The 14,362-nt window shown below is 43.8% G+C and overlaps 1 protein-coding gene across 1 annotated transcript in view; it reads left to right on the top strand.

Moving 5' to 3' along the window:
• Window positions 1–14,362, top strand: part of GPC1 (glypican 1) — a 143,232-nt gene that overhangs the window by 103,382 nt on the left and 25,488 nt on the right. The window contains exon 3 of the mRNA XM_015416059.1: window positions 8,702–9,093. Coding sequence (XP_015271545.1) covers window positions 8,702–9,093 — 392 coding nt within the window. The remainder of the gene's footprint in view (window positions 1–8,701; window positions 9,094–14,362) is intronic.

Here is a 14,362-nt window from a genome sequence, read left to right as displayed (position 1 = left end):
CATCAGAATCCTTCTTACTGAGGTGATCCCCTCTGCAAACAAAACAGACTTAAAAAAACATTCACTTCCAATATAACACAGCAACATCAGATAGAAATTTCCTCCTCCAGGCTGAACACCTTTTTAAAAAAATAGCATTCACAAATATCAGGTTCATAAATGTTTCTTTTTAAAATATTGACATTGTGGTAAATAATCATATGACTCTTCTGACAGCCTCCGGTTTGCAAAAAATGGATGATAACGTTGACCTGTACTGTATGGCTGTTGTAGGATTATTGAAATAATGTGCATGGAAGTATTTTGAGCACATGAAATGTGCCATATAGTTGGAGGCAGCTGTCCTTGCTGATGTGTTCTCACCACAAGTAGGGATTTCAGCACTATTCTCCTGACATGCACACATAAATACCCTTTTTGCATTTTACAGCAGCGTCCTTATTACACAGAGCTGGGAGCCAAGATGTTGTCGTGGTTAAGAGTGTCAGACAAGTATATGGGAGACCTGGGTTCACATCCCCACTTGTGCCATGGAAGCTTGCTTTGGGCCAGTCACACTCTCTCAGCCTAACCTACCTCACGGGATTGTTGTGAGGATAAAGTGGAGGAGAAGAGAATGATGTAAGCCACTTTGGGTCCCCAAGGGGGAGAAAGGTGGAGTACAAAAGAATTAAATACATACATGCATGCATATTGAGGCCCTTGCTGCAGCTTTTGTGTGTTGTTTGGCTCTTGGAATGGAGCCCTCTGTACAGAGGATGTGGACCTGAAAACAAGTTGATGTTTTGTGAGGGCCATAAATACTGATATTCTGGGCTATTTGGCTCCCCCAATACCATTTCAATATTCGGATTCAGGGGTTTTAGTTTGTTTGTTTCTTGGAATTCTGCCATTTTTGAGGTTTATTATGCTCTATGTGGAATCTTTCCCAGGGTGCTTGTAGTGGTTGATTTTTCAACCACATGACACCAAATTTGCAAGGAACCTTGACCTGCATGTTCATAAAAGACTCCACCAAGTTTCAAGTAGATTGGATCAAGGGGTCCAATTTTATGAGCCCCTGAACAAGGTGCCCTCAGCCATCCTACTTGTCTCTGTTGTTTTCTCTTGGAGGGGGAATTCCTGTGCTTTGGAAGCTAATAGCCGGACACAGGCCCCTGCCATACGGCAGGGAAACCACGAAGCAAAAGTGCGGCTAATAGAGCCGCTCCAACGTTGAGACGCTGCGGCGGGATCCCACGGATCCCCTGGCCGCAGCGCCTCTTCTCCCCGGCAAGAGCAGACGCCGGGGAGGACGAGCCCGATGGGAGGGGGAGGCTGCCGAACTGCGCATGCCCGAGCATGCGCAGTACGGCCGGGGGCTGGGATGCGGCGGCGCAAGGACGCGCCGCCGATCCCACGGCCGGCTTGGGGCGCTCCAGACGGCTGCAACCACCTAGATAGGTGGTTCGTTTTTGCAGCGGGGTAGCGCCATTTGGGCCGGATCAGGGACGGAGACGGCACGCTCCCCAGATGTTGAGGTGGGATCGCGTCCGTTTGCTCCGCCCCTGTTCCGTCCCACTCCCGTCCCAAATGGGCTCGTATGAACGGGGCCACAGAAGAGCAACTATTGGCCAAAAGCCTCCCAATGCAAACAGAACAAATGTCAAATCAGATAATTCAAGCCAACCCAACTGAGAAAAGGTGTACTGTTGCAAGTCCAACAGAACCAATGTTGAACCAGTAGAAAAGAGCAAGAGTCCCATAGCACCCTAAAGACTAACAACATTAGTGGCAGGGTATGAGTTTTCGTGATTCACTGCTCACTTCTTCAGATACAGCTAGAATGGGAGTCCATCTGTCCTCTATATTGGAAAGTGGAGTGATTTCAAATGATGAATGACATTAACAGGCAAATGACAATAGCAGGCGTGATTGGGTTAGGTGTGATATGCAGAGGAGTAGAAGCCATGGATAAATCAGCATTCATAATTGGTAGCGAATTACCAATGCTGATTTTTCCATGCCTACTGCCCTTCTGCATATCACACCTAATCCAATCACACCTGCTATTGTCATTTGCCTGCTAATGTCATTCGGCATCTGAAATCACTTCACTTTCCAATACAGTATTTTTTCAAATATGTATTCAGAGCAGAAATCTGAATGCACATCTGTCAAGGACCCAAGCCTGGGTCCCCCTGAGCCACTACCTTTTGAGTAAGCAGGCAGTGCTTAGGGATGTGGGGTTCTCAAGGCTATGCACCCACAAGGAACCAGACCTTGGTAAAGTATATGAAAGTTTATTAAATGTTTTTAAAAATTAGGTTTTATTAGGCAACACAATCTTGACAATCCTGCGGCAAGAAAATAACAAAGCTAGCTTTTTAATCTAATACATCAATACCTGGCATACCTTTTCAATATCATAGTCCAAGCAGTAGGCTCAAGTGTTTTCTATGCAGATGTCCATTGCAACAGAGCTAATCACCGCATTCCTGAATCCAGCCTTGAAAGAGAGAAGGATGGTGTAGGCAGGGAGGCCCAACAACGGACACCTGCAAGTCAAAGTTGGCCCACCAGTATTCATATTAACCCTTGATAGGAAATCGGGGTGCTTTGCCTCACAACATCACTACTCTCTACTATGCCATCCTCTCCTGGGTTCCAACAAGTAATGTCTCAACTGAGGAAGCGTGAATGTTGTGGGAAGGATCAAGGCCTTTAAGCCATGGCGTGTGATGATAATGTCATCATGATGCATCAGACCCCAGAATCCCAATGAAAACCCAATTTGGCTCAGTTTTCCAGAGTCTCAAGGATATCAAGGAAGCTGATACAGTTAGATTCAAACAGGGGTTGTTTCATAGAAAAAGAGCTAGGGGAACTCATTAGCATAGTACCTCACCCGGGGGAACTGCGATCCCCCGCGTTCCCCCCCGAAATGACCTCTGGATTCAAATCAGATTTATGTGTGTCCACCCACCCATAGTTTCAGTCTGTACACATATTTTTTAATGAAATGATATGCACAATAGGTTGGTTCCACATCAGGTGATGATTTGCCTAGGTGAAACAGCTAGTATTGCCAACAGCAGGGAGAAAAAAATGCCCTGTCCCTTTAATAAAAGCTTAATAGGATGTTATTTACCAGGTGATATTACTCACCTCCATAGCATGAAAATTTTCACCTGCCCATTTCCACACGTTAATCCTCTGTTAACGGGACAGGATAGATTGTAGGCAACTAGAGCCATCCCAAGTTATACTTCTCACACAAAGCTTTCTATCCACTTGACATCACCTCAAAACTACTCCCTGGAATCACTGTGTTTGTGTGAATCAACTTCTGCTTTTTTAGGATTTTTTTCCCAAAACAAAATATACTAAAATTGCTGACTTTTTGCTTGTTACCATATTTCTCCTGTTCCTCTCACTCCTGATGTTTCTATCACAGGTAGTTTATTTCCTTCTGTTGCTAACTTGGCCATTAGTCAAATGCACTTTGGGGACTTAATTAAAAGACTCTGTGAGTTCCCTTGACTCAGAGATATTTTTTCTCTGTCAAAACTACCATATGTATTACATTAATGAATATAGGAAATCTAGTAACTTATAGTAGCAAGTTACTCAAGAGGGTTAGAATATTTTTGCAGTAACCTGTCTATATACTATAGCTACCTCCTCATAAACGACTTATGATGCATTTATGTGCGTGATATATTTTGTTTACACAAAAGGTCTCAGGGTGTACATTTGCATAAATTTACAGATTCTTCAAAACAGTTGGCTTGGATGCTTGTTAGCCATCAAATAGCACGGGAGAGGGAAAGAAAGACACAGAGAGAAACGATAGGAAGCCAGCAGTATACCAAAATATTGGCAGCTGCACTACAAAAAAAAGTTGCTTACAAAGCACATTGCTTGAGAAGAACCAAATTATACATGACTGTAGTAGGTCAACCTTTTAAAACGGGGGACTGCTCCAGTCACATGAAAATCATTGGAGTGGGATATTCCATTCAAACGGCACCGTTTCCTATCTGCAGGCCATTCTGGGAGCCATTTTCTCCAGTAACATTCTGCTACTGGAAGTAATATTAGGTACAACATCAGCAGATGGGTGGAGGGTTCAGTGATGGCCAGAGATGGGCCTGTCACCATTACATGTGGTTTGGCCCTCATGCAATTGAACCTCCACTTGGTATCTGGCTGGGCAAAAAACAAACAGTTCAAGATCAATCTGGGGAACATGTCCTTTTCATGTCTTTCCAGTGAACAGTCTAACCCTCCAATGGATCAAAACAAATTAATTAAGGCTGCTTCCAGACAGGGTGGGGTTTTTTCCCCTGAATGGAGAACAGCATGTTCCTACATTTAAAGGTAGCTTCCACACAATATTGTTCTCACTGAGAGCATGACTCCTGGGGCTTTCCCCTGTGAGCCGGATTAAAGAAAACCTCCTTCAGTCCAGCTCAGAAGAACTGTGAGGCAGCTGAGACAGAGTACCCATGTGGACACTCCACCCAAGTCAATGTGGGGAAGGGGTAGAGCAAAGCAGTTTAGCAGTTTAAAGGACTTTTCTTTTCCCAGCTTTGCTACAGTGTAGGGGAGGGGGAAGGCAGATTGCTAACCCACAAGTGGTTTGTTGTCACATTAGCACTTTTGCACGGATGTGATAGTGGTAAAAGGCAATGGGTGGGGTGGAAGCAATGACAGCAGCATGAGGGTGTGGTGTGTGGATACCATTCCCACCTACTTCCACATCTTTTGCTGCTGCTTCTGTATGTGAGTGCCTTTTGCTACCTCCGCGAGGAAGCAGCCTAAGTCAAGAGGGACTGAGGGATGTATTATCTCCTCACTTTTTGCAGTTCCTGAGGCTGCAAAGTAAGAGAGGAGAGAGAGCCTCAAAGCACCATAAACTCTCTATGCTTTGTCTCTTGAATACACTACTTTGACTTGTGAATCAGGTAGATAACACCTGACAAAGTAATGGTTGGATGAGCTGGAGATTTCCAAGTAGGGAAAATAGTGTCTGTAAAAACTCTGCAACATCCATAAGAACATAAGAGAAGCCAATGTTTGGATCAGGCCAATGGCCCATCCAGTCCAACACGAGGTCCACCAGTGGGGACAGGACACTAGAAGCCCTCCCACTGTTGCTTCCCCCAAGCACCAAGAATACAGAGCATCACTTGCCCCAGATCGAGAGTTCCTATCTATACCTTGTGGCTAATAGCCACTGATGGATCTCTGCTCCATATGTTTATCTAATTCCCTCTTGAAGCCGTCCATGCTTGTAGCCGCCACCACCTCCTGTGGCAGTGAATTCCATGTGTTAATCACTCTTTGGGTGAAGAAGTACTTCCTTTTATCCGTTCTAACCCGACTGCTCAACAATTTCATTGAGTGCCCACGAGTTCCTGTATTGTGAGAAAGGGAGAAAAGTACTTCTTTCTCAATGTGGATGTCGTTTCTCCAAGCTAAACAGCCGTGAGCACCTTAACCTTTCTTCATAGGGAAAGTTTTCCAACCCTTTGATCATTCTAGTTGCCCTTTTCTGCACTTTTTCCAATGCTATAATATCCTTTCTGAGGTGTGATGACCAGAATTGCACACAGTATTTCAAATGAGGTTGCACCATCGATTTATACAGGGGCATTATGATACTGGCTAATTTGTGTCCATGGATCTTCTGACTCTGCTGCCCTGTCTCCATTCGAGGCCAGTGCCAGATGCTCAATGAAAATGTTAAGCCTTAAGGCAGCTGAGAAGATTAAAAGGGAGCACTGATATCAGACAACCAAACTTCTGTTGATTTTCAGAAACGGTGGGATCTGCAATGGGAAGAGACCTGTTTTAATACATAGTTATAAGTACACAGTTGTGAGCCACCTACATTTCATGAATTATAACTTTCTGAAGTTATCTAATAAATGTTGGGATGCTGATATAATACAGAACCAAAACCTAGTAACATTTAGTAGCTGTAGTACTTTATGACATACCATATACATTTCAAGAATTAAGAATTCAATATCTTACATATTTGCTGTTCTACCCCATTTTCTAATAGGCCAACTGGAATATGTTCCTTTCATTCCATGTGCATTCTATTTAAAAGTGTTGGCATGGATCTAAGCTAGCTTTGCCACTGTGCAAGGACTTCTGCCTGCAAAGTATGAGTTTCTCCTCCTTCCACACAGCAGCCTGAACTGCCCCTGAAATCCAGAGTACATCCAGTAATAGGATTTCAGGAAGCTTCTGGGGCTATCACAGGATGGTAGAAGCCCCCAAAAACATTTTTTTCTCTCCACAGACAGAAATCCTTTTGCTGGCAGAAATGCTACTCTGGATCCAAGCCATCATACTGATGCTGAGGCAGCTGAGCCTTCCTGGGCTGTTTGAGACAGCCTCCTGTTACCACAGGAACAAAGTGCTATATAAATGTGTTGTTTAAAAGGGAAAGCACTAACTCTTATTTAGGATTAAATGTCTGCTTGAAAGGAGACCTAGCTAGATGCAGGCTGTATAGGCCAAAGAGTAGTTAAAAAACAGAGCTGTTGTTAAATAATACCTATTAAAATAATGAACCATCACTAACCCATCTAGGGCCCTGTTCATACGAGCCCATTTGGTCCGGAAGCGGGACGGAACGGGGGCGGAGCAAACCGGCGCGATCCCACCTCAACATCTGGGGAGCGTGCCGGATCCGTCCCGGTTCCGTCCCTTCCAGCGTTGCTCCGCGGCGAAAAAGAACCACCTCCCGAGGTGGTTCTTTCTGAAGGGCCGCAGCAACGCTGGCCGTGGGATCGCCGGCGCGTCCTTGCGCCGGCGCATCCCCGGCTCCTGGCTGAACTGCGCATGTGTGAGCATGCGCAGTTCGCCAGGCTCCCCTTCCCACCGTCGCATTCTCCCCGGCATCTGATCGTGCCGGGGAGCGTTGCGACGCGGCTCGGGGGATCTGTGAGATCCCGCCGCGCCGTCCCAACTTTGCTGCGGCTCACATTTGCCGCAGATCAGCCCTCCGTTTCCCTGCCGTGTGGCAGGGACCTACGTATATCAGTATTGCAAAAATGAATGTGTGTGATGGTTTCTGGATTGTTGTGGATCTAATCTGGAGGGTAGGGATGTAGAATGGTTTTATATCATTTATTTATTTAATTTGTATCCCGCCCTCCCCACCTGGGCAGGCTCAGGGCGGCTTACAGGTTATTTTTATTTTATATATTATATATATATTATATATTTTATATATATTATATATATATATACACACACACACACACACACACACACATACATACAAAAGAGTTAAAACACAGCATTTAAATAAGTAAAACCACATCATATAAAATCATAAGTGCCAGTAACATAGATGTCAAAGTGCTAAAAATGGTGGCAGTGTGCTCTCAGCATCCAAATGGACGGCCGCCACCACAGTCTGGGCTCCTGCCAGGCTGTTGGATATTAAATTAAGTGAAATCGGTGCTGATGTTAATGTTGGGGCCAGGGCCGTAACATTAGGGTGGCACCCTAATCGAAAGCCTGGTGGAAGAGCTCTGTTTTACAGGCCCTGCGGAACTTTAAAAGGTCTCGCAGGGCCCTGATGTCATCCAGGAGCTCATTCCACCAGTATGGGGCCGCCACAGAAAAGGCCCTGGCCCTCGTCACTGCTAGCCTGGCTTCCTTAGGGCCTGGAAGGGCCAAACGATTTTGAGACCCCAATCTTAGTGCTCTCTGGGGGGATATCATACAACCAAGTGCCAAAGAGGGAATAGGTCTCCTCTGTTTGCCTGTCTGTCTCTTTTATTTGCAGGTGTGGGGCACATAGAACTCTGATAAATCCTTGAAGTCACTTTCCTTTCATACTGAATGTCTTGCACTAAGACATTCTAACAGCATTTCTTTGGACTTTTAATCACTTGCTATTCCTGTCCTTTAATGTTAATTACACCAGTGAGTTTTGAAAGGAAATACTCCTCGGCCTAAATGTCAACCACACTGTGGCAAAATGCTTTGAAAGAACATAAAATTTGCTCTCGTTTGCTAATTATGAACTGAGAGATGATGTAGCAGTTTAATGTCTGCTGTACAGTTTCTCTTGAAGGCAAATGTTTTGTAAGATGTCAAGCACTTTTTCATGTCTTTTAAAAACTGTGAGCTGGTATTAAGAGCCACTTGGGCTTTCCCCCCCTCCCCCTCCTGCATGTGTGAGTTTTGGTGTATTCTCTCAAATGGGATTGTTAGCTTATGCATACAACTCCTTGTCAGAAGCAATGGCATGGAAAAGAAGCTTTTAGCATGTTTTAATCCTGTCAGCCTTTTGTCATACTGATTTACACAGTGATTTGCATACATTATCCTGAGGAATTAAACAGTCAGAAAAAGTGCAATTATATTTATATGTTGCTGGTGTCTTTTTTTCACACCATGCAGATTTCACATGGATAAATGCATCCATCAGTTTTTGCTAATGGTGAATCTAGGACCGGATTGCATCTGTATATTAACCAAGAGAAAACATGGCACTGTGTCTAGCAGGCTGCTAGGAATGTTGTAGAAATTACATGCCTTTGCAGTTGCTATTTGTTAATACTGGAAAGTGCAAAGATAATTTGAGGCACTACCTTGGAACACTGTCTTTATTTATGTCTGTATACTTCCTTGGAGATTTTTGATTCTCCACTGATTTGTTCCCCCTACTTTTTTCTGTTTGCAGGTTATTTCCAGGATTTGTTAAACAAGTCAGAGAAGGCCCTTTATGACACGTTTCCTGGTATGTATGGAGACCTTTACAACCAGAATGTAAAGGTTTTCAAAGACTTGTATAGTGATCTCCGGCGTTACTACCGAGGTGCCAACATCAACCTAGAAGAGGCCCTCAATGAGTTTTGGATTCACCTGCTAGAGAGGCTTTTCAAACTGATGAATCCTCAGTATCACCTGACTGATGACTACGTGGAATGTATGGTGAAGCACTCTGAGCAGCATAAGCCATTTGGAGAGGTGCCAAGGGACCTGAAGCTGAAAGCAACCAGAGCCTTCATCGCCGTCCGCTCCTTTGTGCAGGGGCTCGGTGTGGGCAATGATGTTGTCAAAAAGGTGTCTCAGGTAGGTCATTAGCAAGAATTCCTCTGTAATCACCTTTCCTGAAAGGTTTTTTAAGTGTCTGTTTTCTCTTGATCAGTATAGATGGTGTTATTTTTAACATCTTTCGTGTGAGACAGGCAAGCCTATTGGTGCTGGTCCTCTTTCAGTTTATATAAGGTGTAGCTGCCACTGGCAGGAAGTTGTAAAAATGTCCTTGTCAGCACAGTGGTCAATCAGATGCTTCTGAACTCTCCTTGGAAGGTGGAATAAACACGACTTTTAAATATGGCTGATGTCTTTAAAATATGGCTAATTTTCCTGGAATTACCAAATACCCTTGCCACCCTTGTAAAATTATTACTTGTTTAAGGGCCCATTGTAGTTTTCCCTTTAGTGGCATGGGAGCAGCTGCAACATGGTTTCTTCATGTCAGAAGTCTATCATCATGTGGGAGAAGCCTGCATCAGAGCTCCTCCCCACGTCAATGTCACCCTCACAGAACGTCTGGTAAGGTGTTGTGTGAAAATGCTGTGGAGCCCGGGTTCCTCTTATGTGGCTCTTAAAAAGGTAAAGGTTCCCTTGCTCGAAAGCCAGTCGAATTCGACTCTAGGGTTGCGGTGCTCATCTCCGTTTCAAAGCCATCATGCAGTACCCGGGTCTCGAACTGCTGAACTACTGACCTTCCACAGCCTGCAGTTCAGCGTCTTAACCACTTGAGCCACCGTAGCTCCTACATGGCTCTTCTGATATTTTAGAGTGCCATGGAAATGAGCCACATCACAGTATCTTCTACAGCACTTGCTGCAATGTCAGAAAGGTCTCCAAAACAACTTGCTACTTGTACTTTTGTAGGAAATTAATCTCATACTCCTTCACTCTTTCTGAATGCAGTATCATGCATAGTTACATGTACACACAAGCATACCCTTGGGAGTGGTGCATATTGTAATTCAGAAGATATTCTTCCTTTGGCTTATTGTACCGTGAAAAGTTATATTACTTCTCAGCATAACTGTGCTGTATTTTTGTAAGGTTATTCTTCAGGGCATAGATGCAAGAAGTGGCTTGAAAGAAAAGACAGAGGAAGACCCATATCCCTTACCTGTGTTGTACCACAAGATTCACCAGCCTTGAAGAAGAGTCAGAGTGTGACTAAAACACAAAAGTGTGAATTGAATTAGTAATTGATCTCATCAGAAAGGAGAGTTAAGAGATGGGAGTGATCCTTTGATGCTCTTAAATTCAAACTCAAGAAAGAGAAATATTCATATGTTAACAGTGGCAAAATCTTTCATTTATAAATGTGGTGTTATAAAATCATTCAAAAGCACCAAGGCCTTGGTATATCTCATTAGCATCATGCTCTTGTGCCCCTTCAAGAAGCTTTAAGGAAAAGAAGAAGATAAAGAAGAGCAGGAAAATGGCATAATTGAAATGAGAGCCCAGTGAAAGCTTTTTCATCTTTTCTGTGGTACAGTTTGTATTTGATCCTCATTTGCATTATCACTTTAGCCTTGTTGTGCTGGGCCTGAATAAATGAGTTTGACCTTAATCAGGCTTTCTCTCTTTCCTCCTTCCCCCTCGTCTCCAGTATTCAAGGAGAGTGGAAAGTTTAAACACCACAGGATGGCTTTCGGGGAACCCAATATTAATTCCAAGACTATTGTGAGCAGTCCCTCATTCCACCAGTTCCTTACAGGTGTATGGAATTCACCTATCTGCAAAGAGTGGCCTATTCCTTTTAAGGGTTGTAGAAGGACCATGTTTTTTTTCACATGGCTCTGTTATATATGTAAATGCCATCAAGTCATAATGGACATACAGCAATCCCAGCAGGGGGGTTTCCAGGCAGGTGGGAAGCAGAGGTGGTCTGCCATTGCCTTCCTTGGTGATCTTCTATCTAAGTACCAACTCTGCTTAGCTTCTCAGATCTGACAATACTGGGCTCTATCATTCCACCATTCCTCCCATGGCTCTCTTGCTTCCCATGAAATGTACTGAAGCCTCTCACACTTGGAATAATCAAAATGCACATCAGGATTTAGACTGGGTAAATATGTTCATGTCTCATTTGCCCTCTGCCCTGGTGTTGCGGAAGAAGTTGGCTGCATTACCCACATAAAACCACTATCTTCTAATGATTTGCCTCTAGCCATCATTTAAAAGTATGCTTCTAGCTGTCTGGAGGTAAGGGACAAAATTCTGTTCGGGTAGCACAAATGAGGAGTAAAACCTGGTGTGCTTGAGTCTGAAAATTTAGAGTTAGTTAGTGTTCTCCATGTGTCTTGTTAGTAAGGACTATTGCTCATATTCTCCTAATGTAGATTTGACACCTAAGTCTGGTAAATGAGTTTGCATTTCCACCTCTGTTTGTATTTGCAATCGCAAACAAGTATCTGTCAACCTGAACTGTCCCTCCTCATGGCAGCTATGATGGTTTCTCCCCATAGATTACGGTACAAACACAACAAGAAGAAATGTTGTGCTACTCATCCCAGGGCCTCTGAAAAAGCCAGCAAGTAATTGGCAAGTGAGAATATATCATTGGCCATATGACAAGCAGGATGCAGTGATTTATTTGTTTTTAATGACTTCCTGCCTCCACATTTTGTCCAAGTCAAAAGTCTTTCCTTGCCACCGGCTGCCGGACCTCATATCATTCTGACATTTCAGCCAGCTCCTTCTTCAATTTGTACATCAGTAGGCTTTGTGTGCTGCAGAAGTCCTTGCAGTGATTGAAAGGCAAGTGTGCAAACCTTGCAGGGGAAATGTCAGAACAGAAGCTGCATAAGGAGCACCATACATTAGAACAGACCCAGCAACTGTGTCTCCAGCCGTGAGGTTTTCTCTCTAGAAAAGGCACGCAGAGATATTTTCCCCCAACAGATGATGAAAACCATCCTCTCGTGGGAAATCACTATGTCACATCTTGAACTTGGTTAATGGGCTGGATAAATGTTGCTTTATTTAAGAAGAATGGAACAGTTGTCTGTTGAGGAGCTTCACTAAGATGAGTCTGAACGTCCGGATGCCATGTCTGGTAAGGTGTCGCCACCTGCTTCTCCTCAGAAACACTTCAGACTGTGACTGACATATCGTCTCCTTTCTCCTAAACAGGCTGTGGTGGTTTTTGTATTCTCCACTAAGTAGCAAACTTTTTTGTCTCACCCTGCCACTTTGCAGACGAGAAACTGTGAATGGATTCATGCAGCTTCTTTTCTCACTCCACATTATGACTTTTTTTTTTGGCCAGACACCCTGTGATGAGATTCCTATAGAAGTAGGGCAAGTGGAAAACCCAGCATGCACTGGCATCCACAGTTTGGCATGTTATTTAAAAATGGAGTATTGTATTAGTAGAAATGTTCTGCTGGATAATCTTCATGGTTCTTATGCTTACAGTTTTATAGGTCTCTCTCTAGTTGTCATGTCTATAGTCTTCTTGGCTACAGAAGCTTCCAAGTGAAGATATGTAGAGCCCAGCACAGTCCCTGCTTTATGATTTCCTTTTTCATTTATCGTTAGTCTAACCATTGGAGCTGGTTCTTGAGGCTAAGTTGTCTTTCCAGTGATAGGACAATTCTGCAAAAAATAAAGGATGCAAATGTTTATCACTATGTCAGTACATTAAGACCATCTTGATATTTGGCTGCTGCTATGAAAAGTTCCATTGTCCTTGCTACTTCTGTAAACATTTAACATGAATACGGTTGGATAACATTGACAAAGGAGTGGATTTGTATACACATTCCATTCTTCACATATATATTCTATGGATTCATGCTGGCTCTCTAGGACTGTTTCATTTGTACATGATATTGTGTTTTACAAATCACATGAGTGTTTAAAAACATAATACAGGAAAAGTTGTGTTTTTTTTAGTTTAACAGTAATGTGGGTAGGGCTGGCGTCAGCATACCCTGAGCTGGGGCTGCCAGGACCTGGGGCTTTTGGAAGGTCTCTCTTGACTACTTGCTATCCTTCTCCCACCTGCTCACAAGGGCTCCACTAACCATGCTCCCAATTAAACATACTGCCCAGCATTGTTGGGAAACATGCAGGTTGTACATGGCTATGGTGCTCCTAGGAGCTCTAGTGGCAGTACCTGCCTAGTGCCATCAGGCAAAGGGCATGCAGGCAATGTGGGCATCTGTGAGTGCAGGTGGTAGGAAGGTGCACAAGCTGGAGGAAGACTCACTGTCAGTTGGTGGGGCTACAAGTGGGGGTGGTAAGGGACCTGTGACCGATGGGGCCTGCTGGTAGACAGAGAGGGGTCCCAAGGAACCCCCCCAACCTAGATCCTGCCCTGCATGTGGCACATCTTCAGCAGTCAAACGGCATGCAATGTCAGGAGACCCATTTTTCTAAACTCAGTCCTGCCCTAATTTCAGATGAAATCAAAGGTGGGGGGAGGGATCCTGTTTTCAGAGCAATTGTATCATGTGGACAATGAGAACCAAACCCTCCTCTCATCCTGCACCACAGCCTCTCCTCCCAATCCCTTTTTTCCAGGGGAGTTCACTTCTGTTCACTTCTGTTGTAGAGCTTGGATGATGAGAAGAGCACCTGCAGACCACAAGCTTAGGATGTAATCTGAGAGAAGAGTTTAGCACTTCCCAGCCTTGCTTCCTATTTGTTTAAAAAATCCTGGACCATCAGTCCACTGCCTTGGTTGGGGCAGGCCTAAGTTTAAAGAAATGGATGTCTAACTCAAGGCCAAAGGAGTGGTTTCAGAGGCTATGAAATAGTGCCATGGAAGCCAAAGTGTCCTTTGTTGCTCATTCTGCTCCAAGCTTACTTGTATGGATCCTATTGAATGAATACATTTAGGAGTCTGTCTATCTGTAATAAAGAGAGGGGCAGGCAATGAACAAGGTTTCATCTTATCTTAGGGGAAGGGTAACATGTATCTACAGATTCTGTTTTAATTTAATAGCCATCAGAAATGGGTGTTTCCACATTATATGCCCATTAGCCATACTCACATCACATGCACGAACCATGTAAAAAGGCACTCTTGGAGTCATTGTGAAAGTGGGCATACAGTGGCCTCTGCTAGTGTATTTCAAACTCTGTCCCTTCTGCCCATCTTCTGTCTACTTAATGTAATAGTATAACCTTCACAGTAGAAACATTATACACATTGAACAGCAGAGGAGGAAAGGAAATCTTGTATAAATTGTTGTGCTTAGGAAATATGCATGCATGATGCCATTAAATACATTTATTAAATTAGATTAATGAAACAGAATTTCCCTGCATCTCATTGGCCATGGTTCATAGAACTCTT

This window comes from Gekko japonicus, unplaced genomic scaffold (assembly GCF_001447785.1).
Source record: "Gekko japonicus isolate JY-2015 unplaced genomic scaffold, Gekko_japonicus_V1.1 scaffold300, whole genome shotgun sequence".
NCBI lineage: Eukaryota > Metazoa > Chordata > Lepidosauria > Squamata > Gekkonidae > Gekko > Gekko japonicus.
Note: the sequence above shows the minus strand (reverse complement) of the source record. Positions and strands in the feature narration are given on the sequence as shown.